The sequence below is a fragment of the Chlorocebus sabaeus genome, chromosome 3 (assembly GCF_047675955.1).
Source record: "Chlorocebus sabaeus isolate Y175 chromosome 3, mChlSab1.0.hap1, whole genome shotgun sequence".
NCBI classification, from domain to species: Eukaryota; Metazoa; Chordata; class Mammalia; order Primates; family Cercopithecidae; genus Chlorocebus; species Chlorocebus sabaeus.
The window spans coordinates 14,858,980-14,872,798 of record NC_132906.1 but is presented as its reverse complement, the minus strand read 5'-3'; the positions used below and the strand labels follow the sequence as shown (position 1 = coordinate 14,872,798).

Genomic DNA, 13,819 nt, shown 5'->3' with positions numbered 1-13,819 from the left:
CATCACTACTACTAAAAACAGACAAACAAAGGAAATTAACCAGGTGTGGTGCAGGCACCTGTAACCTGTAGTAGTCCCGGCTACTCTGGGAAACTGATGCAGGAGGATCACTATAGCCCAGGAGTGTGAGGCTTCAGTGAGTACTTCAGTGAGTACCACCTCACTGTAGCCTGGGTGACAGAGCGGGACCCTGTCCCCAATTTAAAAAAAAGTATGTGTGTGTATATATAATATATATATGTTGTAACATATATATATATATATAACCTACATCAATATGTGTGTCTGCTTTTGTTTTTGGGGCTCGTAGGTACTACTTGAAGTCCATCATGTCCTTCGGCAGAGACATGGAGCTGGAGCACTTCGACGAGCGGGATAAGGCGCAGAGATACAGCCGAGGGTCGCGGGTGAACGGCCTGCCGAGCCCCACTCACAGCGCCCACTGCAGCTTCTACCGCACCCGCACGCTGCAGACGCTCAGCTCCGAGAAGAAGGCCAAGAAAGTTCGTTTCTATCGAAACGGAGATCGATACTTCAAAGGGATTGTGTATGCCATCTCCCCAGACCGGTTCCGATCTTTCGAGGCCCTGCTGGCTGATTTGACCCGAACTCTGTCGGATAACGTGAATTTGCCCCAGGGAGTGAGAACAATCTACACCATTGATGGGCTCAAGAAGATTTCCAGCCTGGACCAACTGGTGGAAGGTGAGCGCTGTGAGATAACCCCCACGTGGCCCTACAGATTCCAGGCTCAGATTTCCAGTGTTGTAGCCTATTCGCATTTGCCCTGTGACAGCTGGCATTCAGCCTTATGGCTGCGATTCTTATAGTTTCTCACATGTGAATGTGCTATTGTGTAGTGTAAAAAGGAAAAAAAAAATTAATGGTATTGTCAGGTAGCTTATAATAATTGGCCAAGGGAAAAAGTGCCTAATTCTACAGCATTCTGTATTTTCTTTCTCATACCCATGCTGCATTAATTTTAAAAGTCCATTTATCTCTTCAATCTCATAGTTTATATTCGTTTCTAAATGCAAATTAAACTTTTGCTATCACGATATCCGAAAGTACTTGAACTGAAAATGACAAATGGATCATGAAATTTTAGAATTGAAAAGAACCTTAGATAGTTATCAAACCCATTAATTTTATCTTTGGAGTCTGAGGACCAGAAAATTCAAATGACATGTGAGTGCTTACGTGGTAAAATAGTGATGACCCTGGACCAAAACTTAGGTTTTCTGACAACTCGTTCCACTGCGATGCTTCCTTTTGAGTTTAAAGGATTATTGTCTTTCTCTGATATTTGAGGATGCACAGGGACTAATCTGTTCAGTTTAATTTTTAAAGTCCAATGTAGGTTAATCGTAATTATCTGTTTTAGACATTTAATGTGGAAATAGGACTGTTTGCGTCCATAGATGCAGCCTGGTATCTTATGCAAGCAGAGAAAGTCACCGACTCTGGCCTATACTTGCCCCAGGACTGACCCGATTTGAACAGGGCATAAAGCCTGTCATTGTCTTAGAAATCATCGCCAATTAAAATGAGTTGGAGAAAAATGACTGGGATTAAATGTATACCAAGGTGCAAAAAAGGCTAGCAGATCCTCTTTGAAGAGTTGGTTTTTCTGAGATTGAGATCTCAAGATCCTGATGATGAATAAGTAGATGGTACAAAAGAACCTGGGAAAGGGAGGTCGGATGGAGTGTTGGAAGAGCTTGATTTCGCCTTGAGTTCATTTTTACTCCAGAACTATTTGCTCGGGCCGTGTAACTCAACTGGGTCCAGGAGGGATGCCATATAATCCTTCCCTCTCTTGTGCAGGTAGCAGGAAGCACCGGTTTTGCAGCCCCATTGGAGATGGGGGCTGCTCTCCCCTGACCGCACACTGACAGAGCCCTCTTGTCCTGCTTTGTAACCAGTGTTTGTATGTGATTCAAGGCTGGGGGCTTCTCTCTTTTTGCTTCCCTTCATGCCTTGGCAGGAATGCCAGCCTAATCACAGTGTGACTGGCCTTGAGAGCGTGCAGAGGAGCCTGTGTTTATTTGTGGGAATTCACATCCCTTTTCGGTGACTTGACATGCTGCCAACATGCCTGTGGACCTGGCCTTTTTCCTTCTATTCAGAGGGTGGAACTTCCAGTAAATTAAAGGAGAAGAATGAACATGAAATTTTACTGTTTCGGCTTTAATTTCTGTGCCCTGTCCTTTGCATGACCTTGGGAAATCCAAGGTTAAATGAAACATTTGGTGATATAGTCCAGGGGATCTGGACAAAAGTCATCTGCAAAGTCAGGTGCATGACAGTCAACAAGCCATCCCTCTGAGGGCCGGTAGTGCTGTAGGGAAAAATATGGCAAGATCTCAAAGCACATCCTAAGACAGCCATGGTTTGACGCCTCACTGTGTTCCAGAGTCACTTGTGTAGCATCTATGGGGATTGGGGTACTTCAATCAGTTTCCCACCCAGAAATGATCTTTACTTAGAAGTGGCCAGAGATACTCCAATGACTTCCATCCACCAAGGAGAGGGTCTGGAAGGTGGTAGATGACAGTATTCCCTTCACATCTAGGGACCATCAAAATTATGGCATGCTTGTCACCATCTTCTTTGTCTTTTACTGCTAAATAATGCTTGCTCTGAGGGACTGATGTCTTGACTGAAGGTAATAATGATAGCTGTCAGTCATTGAGCATGTGCCAGGCACTGGCCAAATCCTTGCATATATGAATACATTTAATTCTCACAATGATCCTAGGAGGTAGGAACTGTTATCCTTATACTAAGGTGAGAAAAGCAAGGTACAGTGTGGTTAAATGATCCGCTCAAACTCACAAAGAAAAAAATGGTAGAGTTAGGTTTTGAACCCAGGAAGGCTAGTGCCAAAGCTTGAGCTCAGAACTGCCTATAAGATGTTGCGTGCTATGAATTCAGCTCCTATAAAAAGCACTGTTGTGTTTGCTTTAATACAGTGGGCTTTTTTGTGATACAATGGAATGGTAGATATTTCAGTGTAAAGTTAACTAGAAACCCTAAGTTGTTCCCATGGCTGTTAGTGACATTGAGGTGTTATTGTATTAGCTTCTTCTTGAAAACAAATGTTTTTAATCTTGACATAATTCCAGGAAAGAAAGATGCTGCTCCTGGAAACACTTTAATATTTCCATTTGCCCCAAAATACTTTTTCCCCTCAATCAATATGAAGTAACTGCCAACTGAATATTCTGATGTTTAAAAATGACTTTTTTGAAAAAAAATTTCTCTGATTGAATGAATGTTAACTTTGGTACAGTGTGCAAGTTCACCATGTTGGCTGCATTTATTTTTTGAATTTTCATTTAAACAGATTGTTTTCTAATTCATAACACTGACAATTAGCATGCAGCTGCAGTTAGTGTTTAAATAGCTGGAAATTCATTTAGATTCGCCTCTTTGTCAATTACATTTTTTGCTTAGTCTGTTAAAATGCAAACCGTTGCTTCATATTCATCATTAGGCTCATATTTCTCACTTTACATACTAATTTTATGTAAACGTCAATGCATGTTATTAGCTTTTCATTTCCCCTTCCAATATGACGATGTTTGAGTTTTAAATTAAATTCTTTTAGTGGGTGCAGTGACAAGTGTATTGGGCTTATAATTATTTACTTGCTCTTTCTCACTTGCTCTCCAACTAAAATTTCTGAATTACAGTGATATTTGTGAATTTCTTTATAACAGTCTCGTGGTCACTGTCACTGTTTTGTTTTTATCTATGGATTATTATGCCTAAGGGTGGTTTAAGCATGTTAGTAGATGTATGTATCTAGCTGTATGTATTTAGCTGAGCCAAAATTATATAGTCAGTGTGAATGTGTGTGTCTATGATTGTGTGTCACCTATGCATATATGTATATACACACATATTCACATGCGTACACCTAAGAGCATTCCAAAGGTGATACTCTTGTTTGCTTTCAAAATGGCCTTAATATGTTATTTAAAAAAATCATGATGCTTAATAAGGAAAGTTGAATTGAAGTCCTATTTCTGCAAGTGATTCATCTTGAGACTTGGCCTCATTTCCCCCAATTTTGCACCATCTGTATTCTACTGTAGGTGTGTAAATGTTGTGAAGATAAAAGAAGGTGTGACATTTAAAGCCTTTGAACTCTTAGGAGAAAGATGTAATGTAAACCTGGAGCATTGATGGATTGACTGATTTGTTCTTCTTTTAACATCTTATGAAAGTGTACATGTGAGAGGGCCAGAACACTGTATTTAAACATTAAAATAAAAACTCAGTAGATATGTAATCTTCTCGATACAAATAAGTGAATTTGTTCATCAGATCTGCCCTATTAGAGATGAGTGCCTCTTCTTCTTTGGTTCTAATGCATGCCTTGGCTTTTCACTAACCCTATATGGACATTGCCTGACTCTGGAGCTGTAGTTTCCATAAGGGCTTTTTCCAAGTTTCTATCATAATTCCCCTCTCAGGATTAAACCCATGCTTCACCCCATAGTTAGGGAATCTCTTTCCTACCATAGCCTCTGGATTACCCATCTTTTCCTATTCCCTAATAGAGCATCCTCTACTTTATTTCCCTATTTCACTGGCTTTCTCTATGCCTCTCCTTGCTATATTAAATTTTTTAAAATTAATTTTTGAATAGCTATAAAACCTGCTCTTCCTAAAATTCCTCAGAGGGGACCACTTTACTAGTTTCTTTTTCTTTCTTTTTTTTTTTTTTTTTTGAGATGGAGTCTCGCTCTGTCGCCCAGGCTGGAGTGCAGTGGTTGGATCTCAGCTCACTGCAAGCTCCGCCTCCCAGGTTTATGCCATTCTCCTGCCTCAGCCTCCCGAGTAGCTGGGACTACATAGTTTCTTTTTCTTTTCTTTTTTCTTTCTTTCTTTTTTTTTGTTTAAAAAAAAAACAAAACAAGCAAAAACCAAAAAAACAGGGTTTTGCCATGTTGCCCAGGCTGGTCTCAAACTCCTGGGCTCAAGCCATCCACCCTCTTCAGCCTCCCAAAATACTGGGATTTCAGGCATGAGACACTGCGCCCAGCCTACTAGTTTATTGAGTATCCTCTCAGAGACACCAGTGCATGTGAAGGGCACATATACAGCAATGCCCCCTTATCCTGGAAGGAAATACATTCTAAGACCCCCCCAGTGGTTGCCTGAAACTGCAAATAGTACTGAACCCTGTATAAACTGTGCTTTTTTCCTATGAATACATACCTATGATGAAGGTATGTATATGATGCAAGGTATATGATAAAGTTTAATTTATAAATTAGGCATGGCAAGAGATTAACAACAAAAACAAATAATAAACTGGAACAATTATAACAGTATGCGGCAATAAAAGTTATGTGAATGTAGTGTCTCTCTCAAAACATCCTTTTGTACTGTGCTTGCCCTTCTTGTGATAAAGATGGAGGAAGCAAAATGGCGTGAGAGTTCATCACACCACTCATAACTGCATGCCGTTTACAATTCATGAATTGTTTGTTTCTGGGTTTTTTCATGTAATATTTTTGGACCTCGGTTGACTGCAGGTAACTGAAACCATGGATAAGGTGGGGCAGTACTGTAATTTGCCCAGAAGGTAACTTTCTGTGCCCACAGTTCTGCAACTTGCTTTGTGTACTTAACAATATATCGTGAAGACCTTTCCATATCGGCACATCCAAAACCACTGTGTTCTTTTACTGACTTTATAGTACTCCTTTATACAAAGGTACTATCATTTATTTAACTAGTCTTTTATCAATGTGCTTTTAGGTTGTGTCCAATTCTTTGTTATTACAGACAGTTTTGTGATGAGTATCCTTGGATACATGTTTTCCACTCATGTAGGAGAATATCTTTAGGATAAATTCCTAGAAGTAATATTGTTGGGTAGAGAGGTACAAATGTTAACGTTTTAAGCACTAGTTGCAAAATTCTCCTTCATGAAAGTGGTTTCAGTTTACACACCAACCAGTTATGTATGAGAGCGACTGTTTCTCTACCCTCAACAAGATGTTTTGAAATCAAATGTTTTCCCATTAACTAACCCATTAACAAAAGAAAACTATATGTCTTCTCATAGTTTTAATTTTCATCTTTTCATATGTTTAAAAGGCATTTGTATTTCATTTTCTCTGCATTGTCTCTCCATCATTTATGATCATTTTCCTGTCAGGTTAGGGTCTTTTTAATTAACTTTTAGAATGTTTTTTTCTTTTAAATATATTAACTCTTTATAATAGTGATTGAGAGGGCAGTCATGTGTCATTTAATAATGTGGATATGTTCTGAGAAATGTGTTGTTAGGCAATTTTGCCATTGTGGGACCATCATAGAGTGTACTTACACAAACCTGGATGGTGTAGCCTACTCCACACCTAGGCTGTATGGTATAGCCTATTGTTCCCAGACTACAAACCTGTACAGCCTGTTACTGTACTAAATACTATAGACAATTATAACACAATGGCATTTGTGTATATAAACATATCTAGACATAGAAAAGGTACAATAAAAATATGGTGTTATAATCTTATGGGACCATTGTCATATATGTAGTCTGTCATTGAACAAAATGTTGTGGCATATGACTCTATTTTTTCCAGATTTCTCTTTAGTGACTTCATTTATTGTGTTTTTTGCCATGTAGATACACAAAACAATTATATAATCAAATGTAGTATTATTATTTATGTGTAGCTTGATTTTCTTGCCTCTTGGGTCTTTTGCATAATGAGATCATAAAGCCATTTTTCCTCATTTTCTTGTGGTATTTTTATGTTTTCACTTAAAAAATATTTTAATGGAAGTCATATTGTTATAATATGTGAGATAGGGATTCAGTTCAACATTTTTTTCCAGGCTATTTGCTTCATTTCTTTAACATTATATTTTCAGATTAATTTGGACTTACAGAAGTATCACCGAGATAGGAAGTTCCTTTTTACCCTTCACCTGTCTTCCCATAATGGAACAGCACACACAATCATGGTACAATGAGCAAAACTAAGAAGTTAACTTTGGTACAAAACAGTAGCTGAACTACAGGCTTCATTTGGTTTTCATTCGTTTCCCCACTGATGTCCCTTTTTTATTCCAGAATCACACATTGCATTTAGTTGTGGTGTCTGCTTCATCTCCTTGAAGCTATGACGTTTCTTCCGTCTTTTCTTATCTTTAATGACCTTGACAGTTTTAAAGAATACCAGTCAGTTATCTTGTAGAATGTCCCACAGTTTGGGTTTGTCTGATGATTAGATTGATGTTATGCACAGAAGTCATGTTTTGTCCTCAGTACATCATTTCAGGGGGTACATGATGTTGATATGTCTTGTTGGTTACCTGTGATCATTTGGTGAAGGCAGTGTCTGTCAGGTATATTCACTCTAAAGTTATAATTTTCCCCTTTGTAACTAATATTTTGGGAAAAAACTTTGATGCTCTGTAAATATCTTGTTTCTCCTTAAGCTTTTGCCCATGAATTTTGACATTTATTGGTGGATCTTTCCTATAGCAGTTATTACTATTTTGTTCTAATGGTGATTTTCTTTTCCCTCTTTACTTGCCAAATTTCTAAACATTACTGTCCTCCATTTTCCTGTCTTTGGATCATCTACGGTGATCTCATCAACTGACATTATTTTAACCACTCTTTTAAGGCCTATGACTCCCAAATCAGATCTTTCTTCTGCCCTCCAACTACCTTGATATATGTAAGTGATTCTCTTCCTTAGTTCTTTCAAGCTCAACATGTATAATTGTGGACTCATTCTTTTCCATTTTCCAGAATTCATTCTTTCTCTCATATTTCAGCTCTTATTAAATAGTGTTACCACCTGCTAGGGTCCTAATGTTTGGGACCTCCTCAAAATTCACATATGAAGGTATTAAGGGGTAGGGCTTTTGGTAGGTGATTAGTTCATGAGGCTGGAGCTTTTATGAATGGGATTCATTGCTTTATGAAAGAGGCCTCCAAAAATTGCCTTGCCCCTTCAACCCTGTGAAGATACAATGAAAAGACACCATCTGTGAGGAAGTGGGGCCCTCACCAAACACTAAATCTGCCTGTGTCTTGATCTTGGACTTTCCAGCCTCCAGAACAGTGAGAAATAAATGTGTGTTGTTTATAAGCCTCCAGTTGATGGTCTTTTGTTATAGCAGCCAAAGGACTAGGACACCACATAACGTCAACCTTAACATCTCTCTCTCTTAATCCCTCAAATCCAAGCTATCATCAAATTTTGTTGATTCTGCTTAAGACATTTCTCCAACTTGTTCGCTCTTCTCCATCACCTATTTCTGCTTGCTGGAAATCTCCAACTGATTGGCTTCTAGGAACTTTAAATTTAATATGTGCACAGTCAACTTAATTTCCTTCTTTACTGCCTAGTCCAAACCTGTTCCTCTTCTAATTATACCTATTGTGGTGTATGGGAAGTAGGCCCAAAGAGAATTTTCAGTGTCATCACTTCAGTGTCTTTGTTGCCTCATATTCCCTCAGAACCCATATCCAGTCAATTGCCAATTCTGGCTGGTTGTATCTGCTAAATACTCCTTGTAGCATCCACTCCTCTGTCCCTAGTGTAGATACGTAACATTCAGTTCACCTCCTGTCGTAGTCAGCTGTAATGACTTTCTAGGTGATATCTCCCCGTGTTCACTTCAGCCCGTCATTCACACTGCAGCCAGTGTAACCTGTCTATCATCCAGGGCTGATCACGTGTAAAACTCTGACCTTGTTGCCTAATGTGGTTTTATCTAACTCGTCTGTCTATGGAACCATTTTTATTTCTTTTTTTTTTTGAAAAAATGTATTAATATATATCACAGCATATCCCTTTCTGTACTGTGTGACAGAGCATATTATTATTTTATTTTTCTCTGGAATGCTCTCCCTCTCTTTTTTGTCAATGGTAATCTTACCCTTACTTCCAAGGCCAGTGTGAATTCTATTTCCCTTTCATTGATAGCCCAGTGGGAAGTAGGAAGTGACTTCTTTCTCTTCTGAGTTAGGATGGCCTACACTACTTACTTAGCATTACCACTTACTGCCTTGTGGTGGAATCTTTTCATAGACACATCTTGCTTTCTAACCTATTTGAAGACAGGCTCCTGACTTAGGTTTCTTTCCCTCCCCAGAGTGGCTGAGTTAGGTCTTGCACCTATGACTCAGGATTTAGGAGGTTGTGTTTAATTTTTAGGTTTCATTGTTAATGCTATACGTACTTGTCACAGTTTTGTTATTTGTTGTTCTGTTGTTAGGCACAATTTTTAGCAATGAGATTATGGGTATAAACATTTTCGTGGCTCCAAGTAGTTTTCCATGTTGCTTTTTAAAAATGATTGTTACCAATTTAGTGTCTGTAATGGTGTTTCCTATTTATACTTTATTTTGTGTTTATCGTTTGTCATAGATTTTAGCACCTTGTATTATTTTGTTGCTGCAACCTTGATACCACTTATTTTCATTATTCTTTTGTTGCAATTACAATAGGTACAAGAGTACATCTTAAAACTGCTTTAACCTGCTTTAACCTTGCATTTCTTGGCTTACTATTTGAGCACCTTCCATGTGTTTTCCATATATTCTTTGTTTTGTTTTTCTCCTTTGCCATCTATTTTTGTACCTTGTATTTTTGTAAATTATAATAAGCCATGTTTATTATAATAAGAAATAAGAAAAAGAGTGTCTACTTTTCAATTTCAAAAAGTTTAGATCTCTCATTTTTTTTCCTTAATGTTTTTCTGTTGCTTCGGATTTGAGAAGGTGACATGTCCACAGGTCTGACATACACATTCAAATTCATTTTCTATCAGCTTACTTTTATGTTCTATTGTGTTACGGAAGACTTCTGGGAAAGAGTGACCCATAAGCGCCTTTGGGAAATCTTTTTTCTTGCCTTTAATAGCTCGATGAAAATCATCCTAAGCCAGTGACTTCCAGGTAGATTATGAAAGGTTGCTGCGCCTATCTGAGTTGCCTCATAAAATGTAATATCCAGAAGGCACTTTATGATATTCTATTCTATAAACAATATTTCATGGAATTTAATTCAGTTCGGTTGCAGAGGTTTCAATACATATTTGAGTTTTTTTCTAGATTTTGCCATAACTCACAATAATGAAATTTAATTGCCAGGGTTTTTAATCAGAAAGTTTATCCTCTGGAAAAAATGAAATATATTACAGATATCCTTCACTTAAGATACTTTTGACTATGCCACATATTGATCTTAAAGGAAGCCTAGAGGAGGTGACAACCAGCTCTAGTAATGTGAAGGATGGAGATGAGGGCATTTTCAGACTGAAGTTAAGTAATATCAGAACTGGAATTTACAAGCCACCACTCTTAGCCAATGAAAAAACTCCCGCAATAAGAGGCACATTTGTAGAATCCCCCAACATAGAGTCTTGTGGAGGAGCACTTTTATAGCTAACACACTGCAGGTGCAGTCACCCAGGGAACTGGTACCACATTATCAGTTTTCAGCAGTGCCTAGGGAAGTCATTTTAAGTGGAAATATTCTAATTTTGTAATGGAAGCTAATGGCAAAGTAGAATTAACTTCACAAATTTTAAAATAGTAAATCTTATTAGAGAAAATGTATTGTTATGCTTTGAAGAATAATGGCAAGTATGATCATTTAAAAATACAGGCCAGGAGTGGTGGCTCACGCCTGTAATCCCAGCACTTTGAGAGGCCGAGGTGGGCGGATCACTTGAGGCCAGGAATTTGAGGCTAGGAGTGTCAACATGATGAAATCCTGTCTCTACTAAAAATATAAAAATTTGCTGGGCGTGTTGGTGCATGCCTGTAATCCCAGCTACTCAGGAGGCTGAGGCAGGAGAATTGCTTGGACTCAGGAGGCAGAGGTTGCAGTGAGCTGAGATCACACCACTGCACTCCAGCCTGGGTGACAGAGTGAGACTCTGTCTCACAAAAATAAAAAACAAAACATAAAAATAAAAATATGTAGATGATTTTTTAAACAAAGATTCTTCAGTATCTTAAAAATAATCTAATATTCTTACTTATATATTATTTTACCCTCCAACTTTCTGAAAATACTGAAATCTTTCAGGAAAGAAATTACCATATTCTGATATTTTAGTATCAGTTGGATCCAAACATAATTTCATGCTTTATTTCCTTACCTTTTTAAAAAACTGTCATTTTCTTTATCTCTCTCTACTTAAAAACAAAGATTAGTTTTTGGCCTTCATAAATGCTACAACAAAATTCAGGCAGATGCTGTTTCAGCAGTTCTTGCTGTTTGTTGGGGTGTCTTAGATCCCAGAGTATTAAATTTCAAGTGAAGAATCAGTCTTATCATAGAATCTTTAGGGCCTGAACAAACTGGAAAAAAAAAAAAAAAAAAAAAGGTTGTATGACAACCAACCAAAAAATCATGATGTTTTGTAATTTCCAGTACCATTTCTAAGAGCTTTGCAATCATGCCATCCTTGTTCAAGTTCACCTATAGGAAGTAATGCAAAGCTTCCACACCTAATTTTGGGCTATTTTGTTGAAAAATACCTTGGTTTTTTTGTTTGTTTGTTTTAGATAAATTCACTTTTATTTCATTGTTGCAGTAAAAGTTATACCAAAAGACTTTGGAATGTGGGGTGGCTTAGTGTATGTAAGAGGAAGTATACTACAGTAATTATAAGCTTACTTTATCATGTTATTTTGTTTGTTTGTTTGTTTTTTAAATAAAGAGAGATGGGATCTCGCTCTGTTGCCCAGGTTGGAGTGCAGTAGCACAATCATGGCTCACTGCAGGCTCATCCACCCAGGCTCAAGTGATACTCCCACCTCAGCCCCCCAAGTAGCTGGGACTACATGTGTGAGCCACCATGTTTGGCCCTGTCTTGTTATTTTTGAATGGCACTTAGCACACATACCTCATGTCAATACTTGAATGCTCTCTAAAAATGATTATTTAAACAAGATTATAACCTATCTCTTAAATCTCAGTCTCACTAAGGAAGAGACTGAACACTGGATATCCAGAGCTATTTGACCAAATCAAAACTATGTTTTCTTCATTCAGAACAATCACATTTGTTAATTTATAATTATTGATGATAATTAGCCCATGAATTGAAAAGCTGTTTTTTACAAAATCAGAAAATACAACCAACTTTAACTATGTTAAAGCAGGAACCACATCTCTTGTGGCAGAGAGAAATTCAGTATTACGATTACAGTAAAAATAGTTAAAACATGGATTCAAATAGATTTAATGGAAATTTCTTTGCACGATAAAATGGAAATTTACTAGCATAAGGAAATCAATGGAAATTTATTAGCATAAGGAAATCCATCTGGGCCTTTCCTGAATTCCTGAAGAGTGTCGCAGACTCTGAATGACTGTGGTGTGTGATCTTGGATTTGGTGGCAGCTCCTTCTCCTTCCTTTAGCTGTTGCTTTCCTGTTAGCACAGTATCATCTGTTACCGGAGTCTCACATCCTTCTCTAAGATTCGCATTCCAGTCTTTAAATCTGACTATCCGGCAGAGGAGCCTCACATTTACAGCACAGATTAAACACATATTTTTTTCTGATCATTGTTGCTTGAACCAAACCAGCAATGCCTTCTCAGTGTCACGGGAGAACTTTCTTATGCTTTTAAACATTTTCAGGGTGCTTTATCTAAGAAGATATTTTTTAAAAGTGTTTATTTTCTCTTTTAACAAACTCATTCCATGTTGCTATGTTCTTTAAAGCTGCTCCCTCTTCTAATACATTTTTAACATTTTTGTTGAAAGGTACTCTCTATATCTTTGTTTTGCTTTTAGTTATTAGCTTAGTATATAAACTTAAAAATGATCAGACAATTGTATATCTTCAGTTAGCACAGAATTCTGACAAAGGCTAGCTTTTCCAGCTCAATTACATGCTGTGTGTCTCACTGGGGAGTGCTGGGGGGCATTCTCACATTGACATGGACCCAACGTGGTGTCCACTGGTAACTGTTCAATATAAGACCTGCTTACTGATTTCTAGTAATTTTGTTTTTGAATTTTTCTTTGTGGCTTACTGCACAATTAGGGTAATACAGCCTCAGGTCATTTTCACTTACATAGCAAGTTTGCATCTGAGATCACTTTGATCTCTATCTTCTGATTTCATCTTCATAAAAACCTAATGAGGTTTTACTTTATAGATAAATAAACCACCACCCAGAAATCTGAGGGACTTGTCCAAAGTCACATGCTTGGAGAGGCCAGGTTTTGAGCCCGAATTTCCAATTCTCTCTTCCCACTGTCATGTTCAGGTCATCACTCCATGAAACCTCCAAAAACACTGCTGTTTCTGTAGTACCCAAATATGCCTTTCTCAGAATTTCAGTAAATATCAAAAATCTGTATATGTTTTTGATATTTACTGAAATCCTGAGAAAGGCATAGCTGAGACAAGTCGTGATATGCCAGATGAATAGAAAGGGGGTTGGTTTAACTTGCACTATTCATACAACTTCTAGCGAGGCATACTGTGTATGTATACACATGATAGGATATTTTAAGAACATCTGCAAAACAAGTGTTCAATGACATGTATAACTGTTCTTTTTAACTTTTGAAGGCCTGCTTCAGTTATTTTTATGTGACTGCTTGTTCTTTGGCCTTGGATGTTTGCACTGTTAATTTAAAAATAATACAAGGACTTAGATAAAAGACAATGGGCTGTGTTAGATTAGGCCTATGTCATTTTACCTGCAATTATGAAGGCCTTTCAGCATTTTTACCTATTCCTAGTTACAAAAACTTATTAACACAGAAAAAAAGCCATTACAAAATCTTTAATTTC

The 13,819-nt window shown here is 37.6% G+C and overlaps 1 protein-coding gene across 6 annotated transcripts in view; it reads left to right on the top strand.

Annotated features, from left to right (window-relative positions):
- Window positions 1-13,819, top strand: part of DCLK1 (doublecortin like kinase 1) — a 351,515-nt gene that overhangs the window by 4,984 nt on the left and 332,712 nt on the right. For all 6 annotated transcript variants that reach the window (XM_037986817.2, XM_007960118.3, XM_007960117.3 and 3 more), the window contains exon 2: window positions 311-705. In XM_037986817.2, the coding sequence (XP_037842745.1) occupies window positions 330-705 (376 nt within the window). In that variant the 5' untranslated portion in view covers window positions 311-329. The remainder of the gene's footprint in view (window positions 1-310; window positions 706-13,819) is intronic.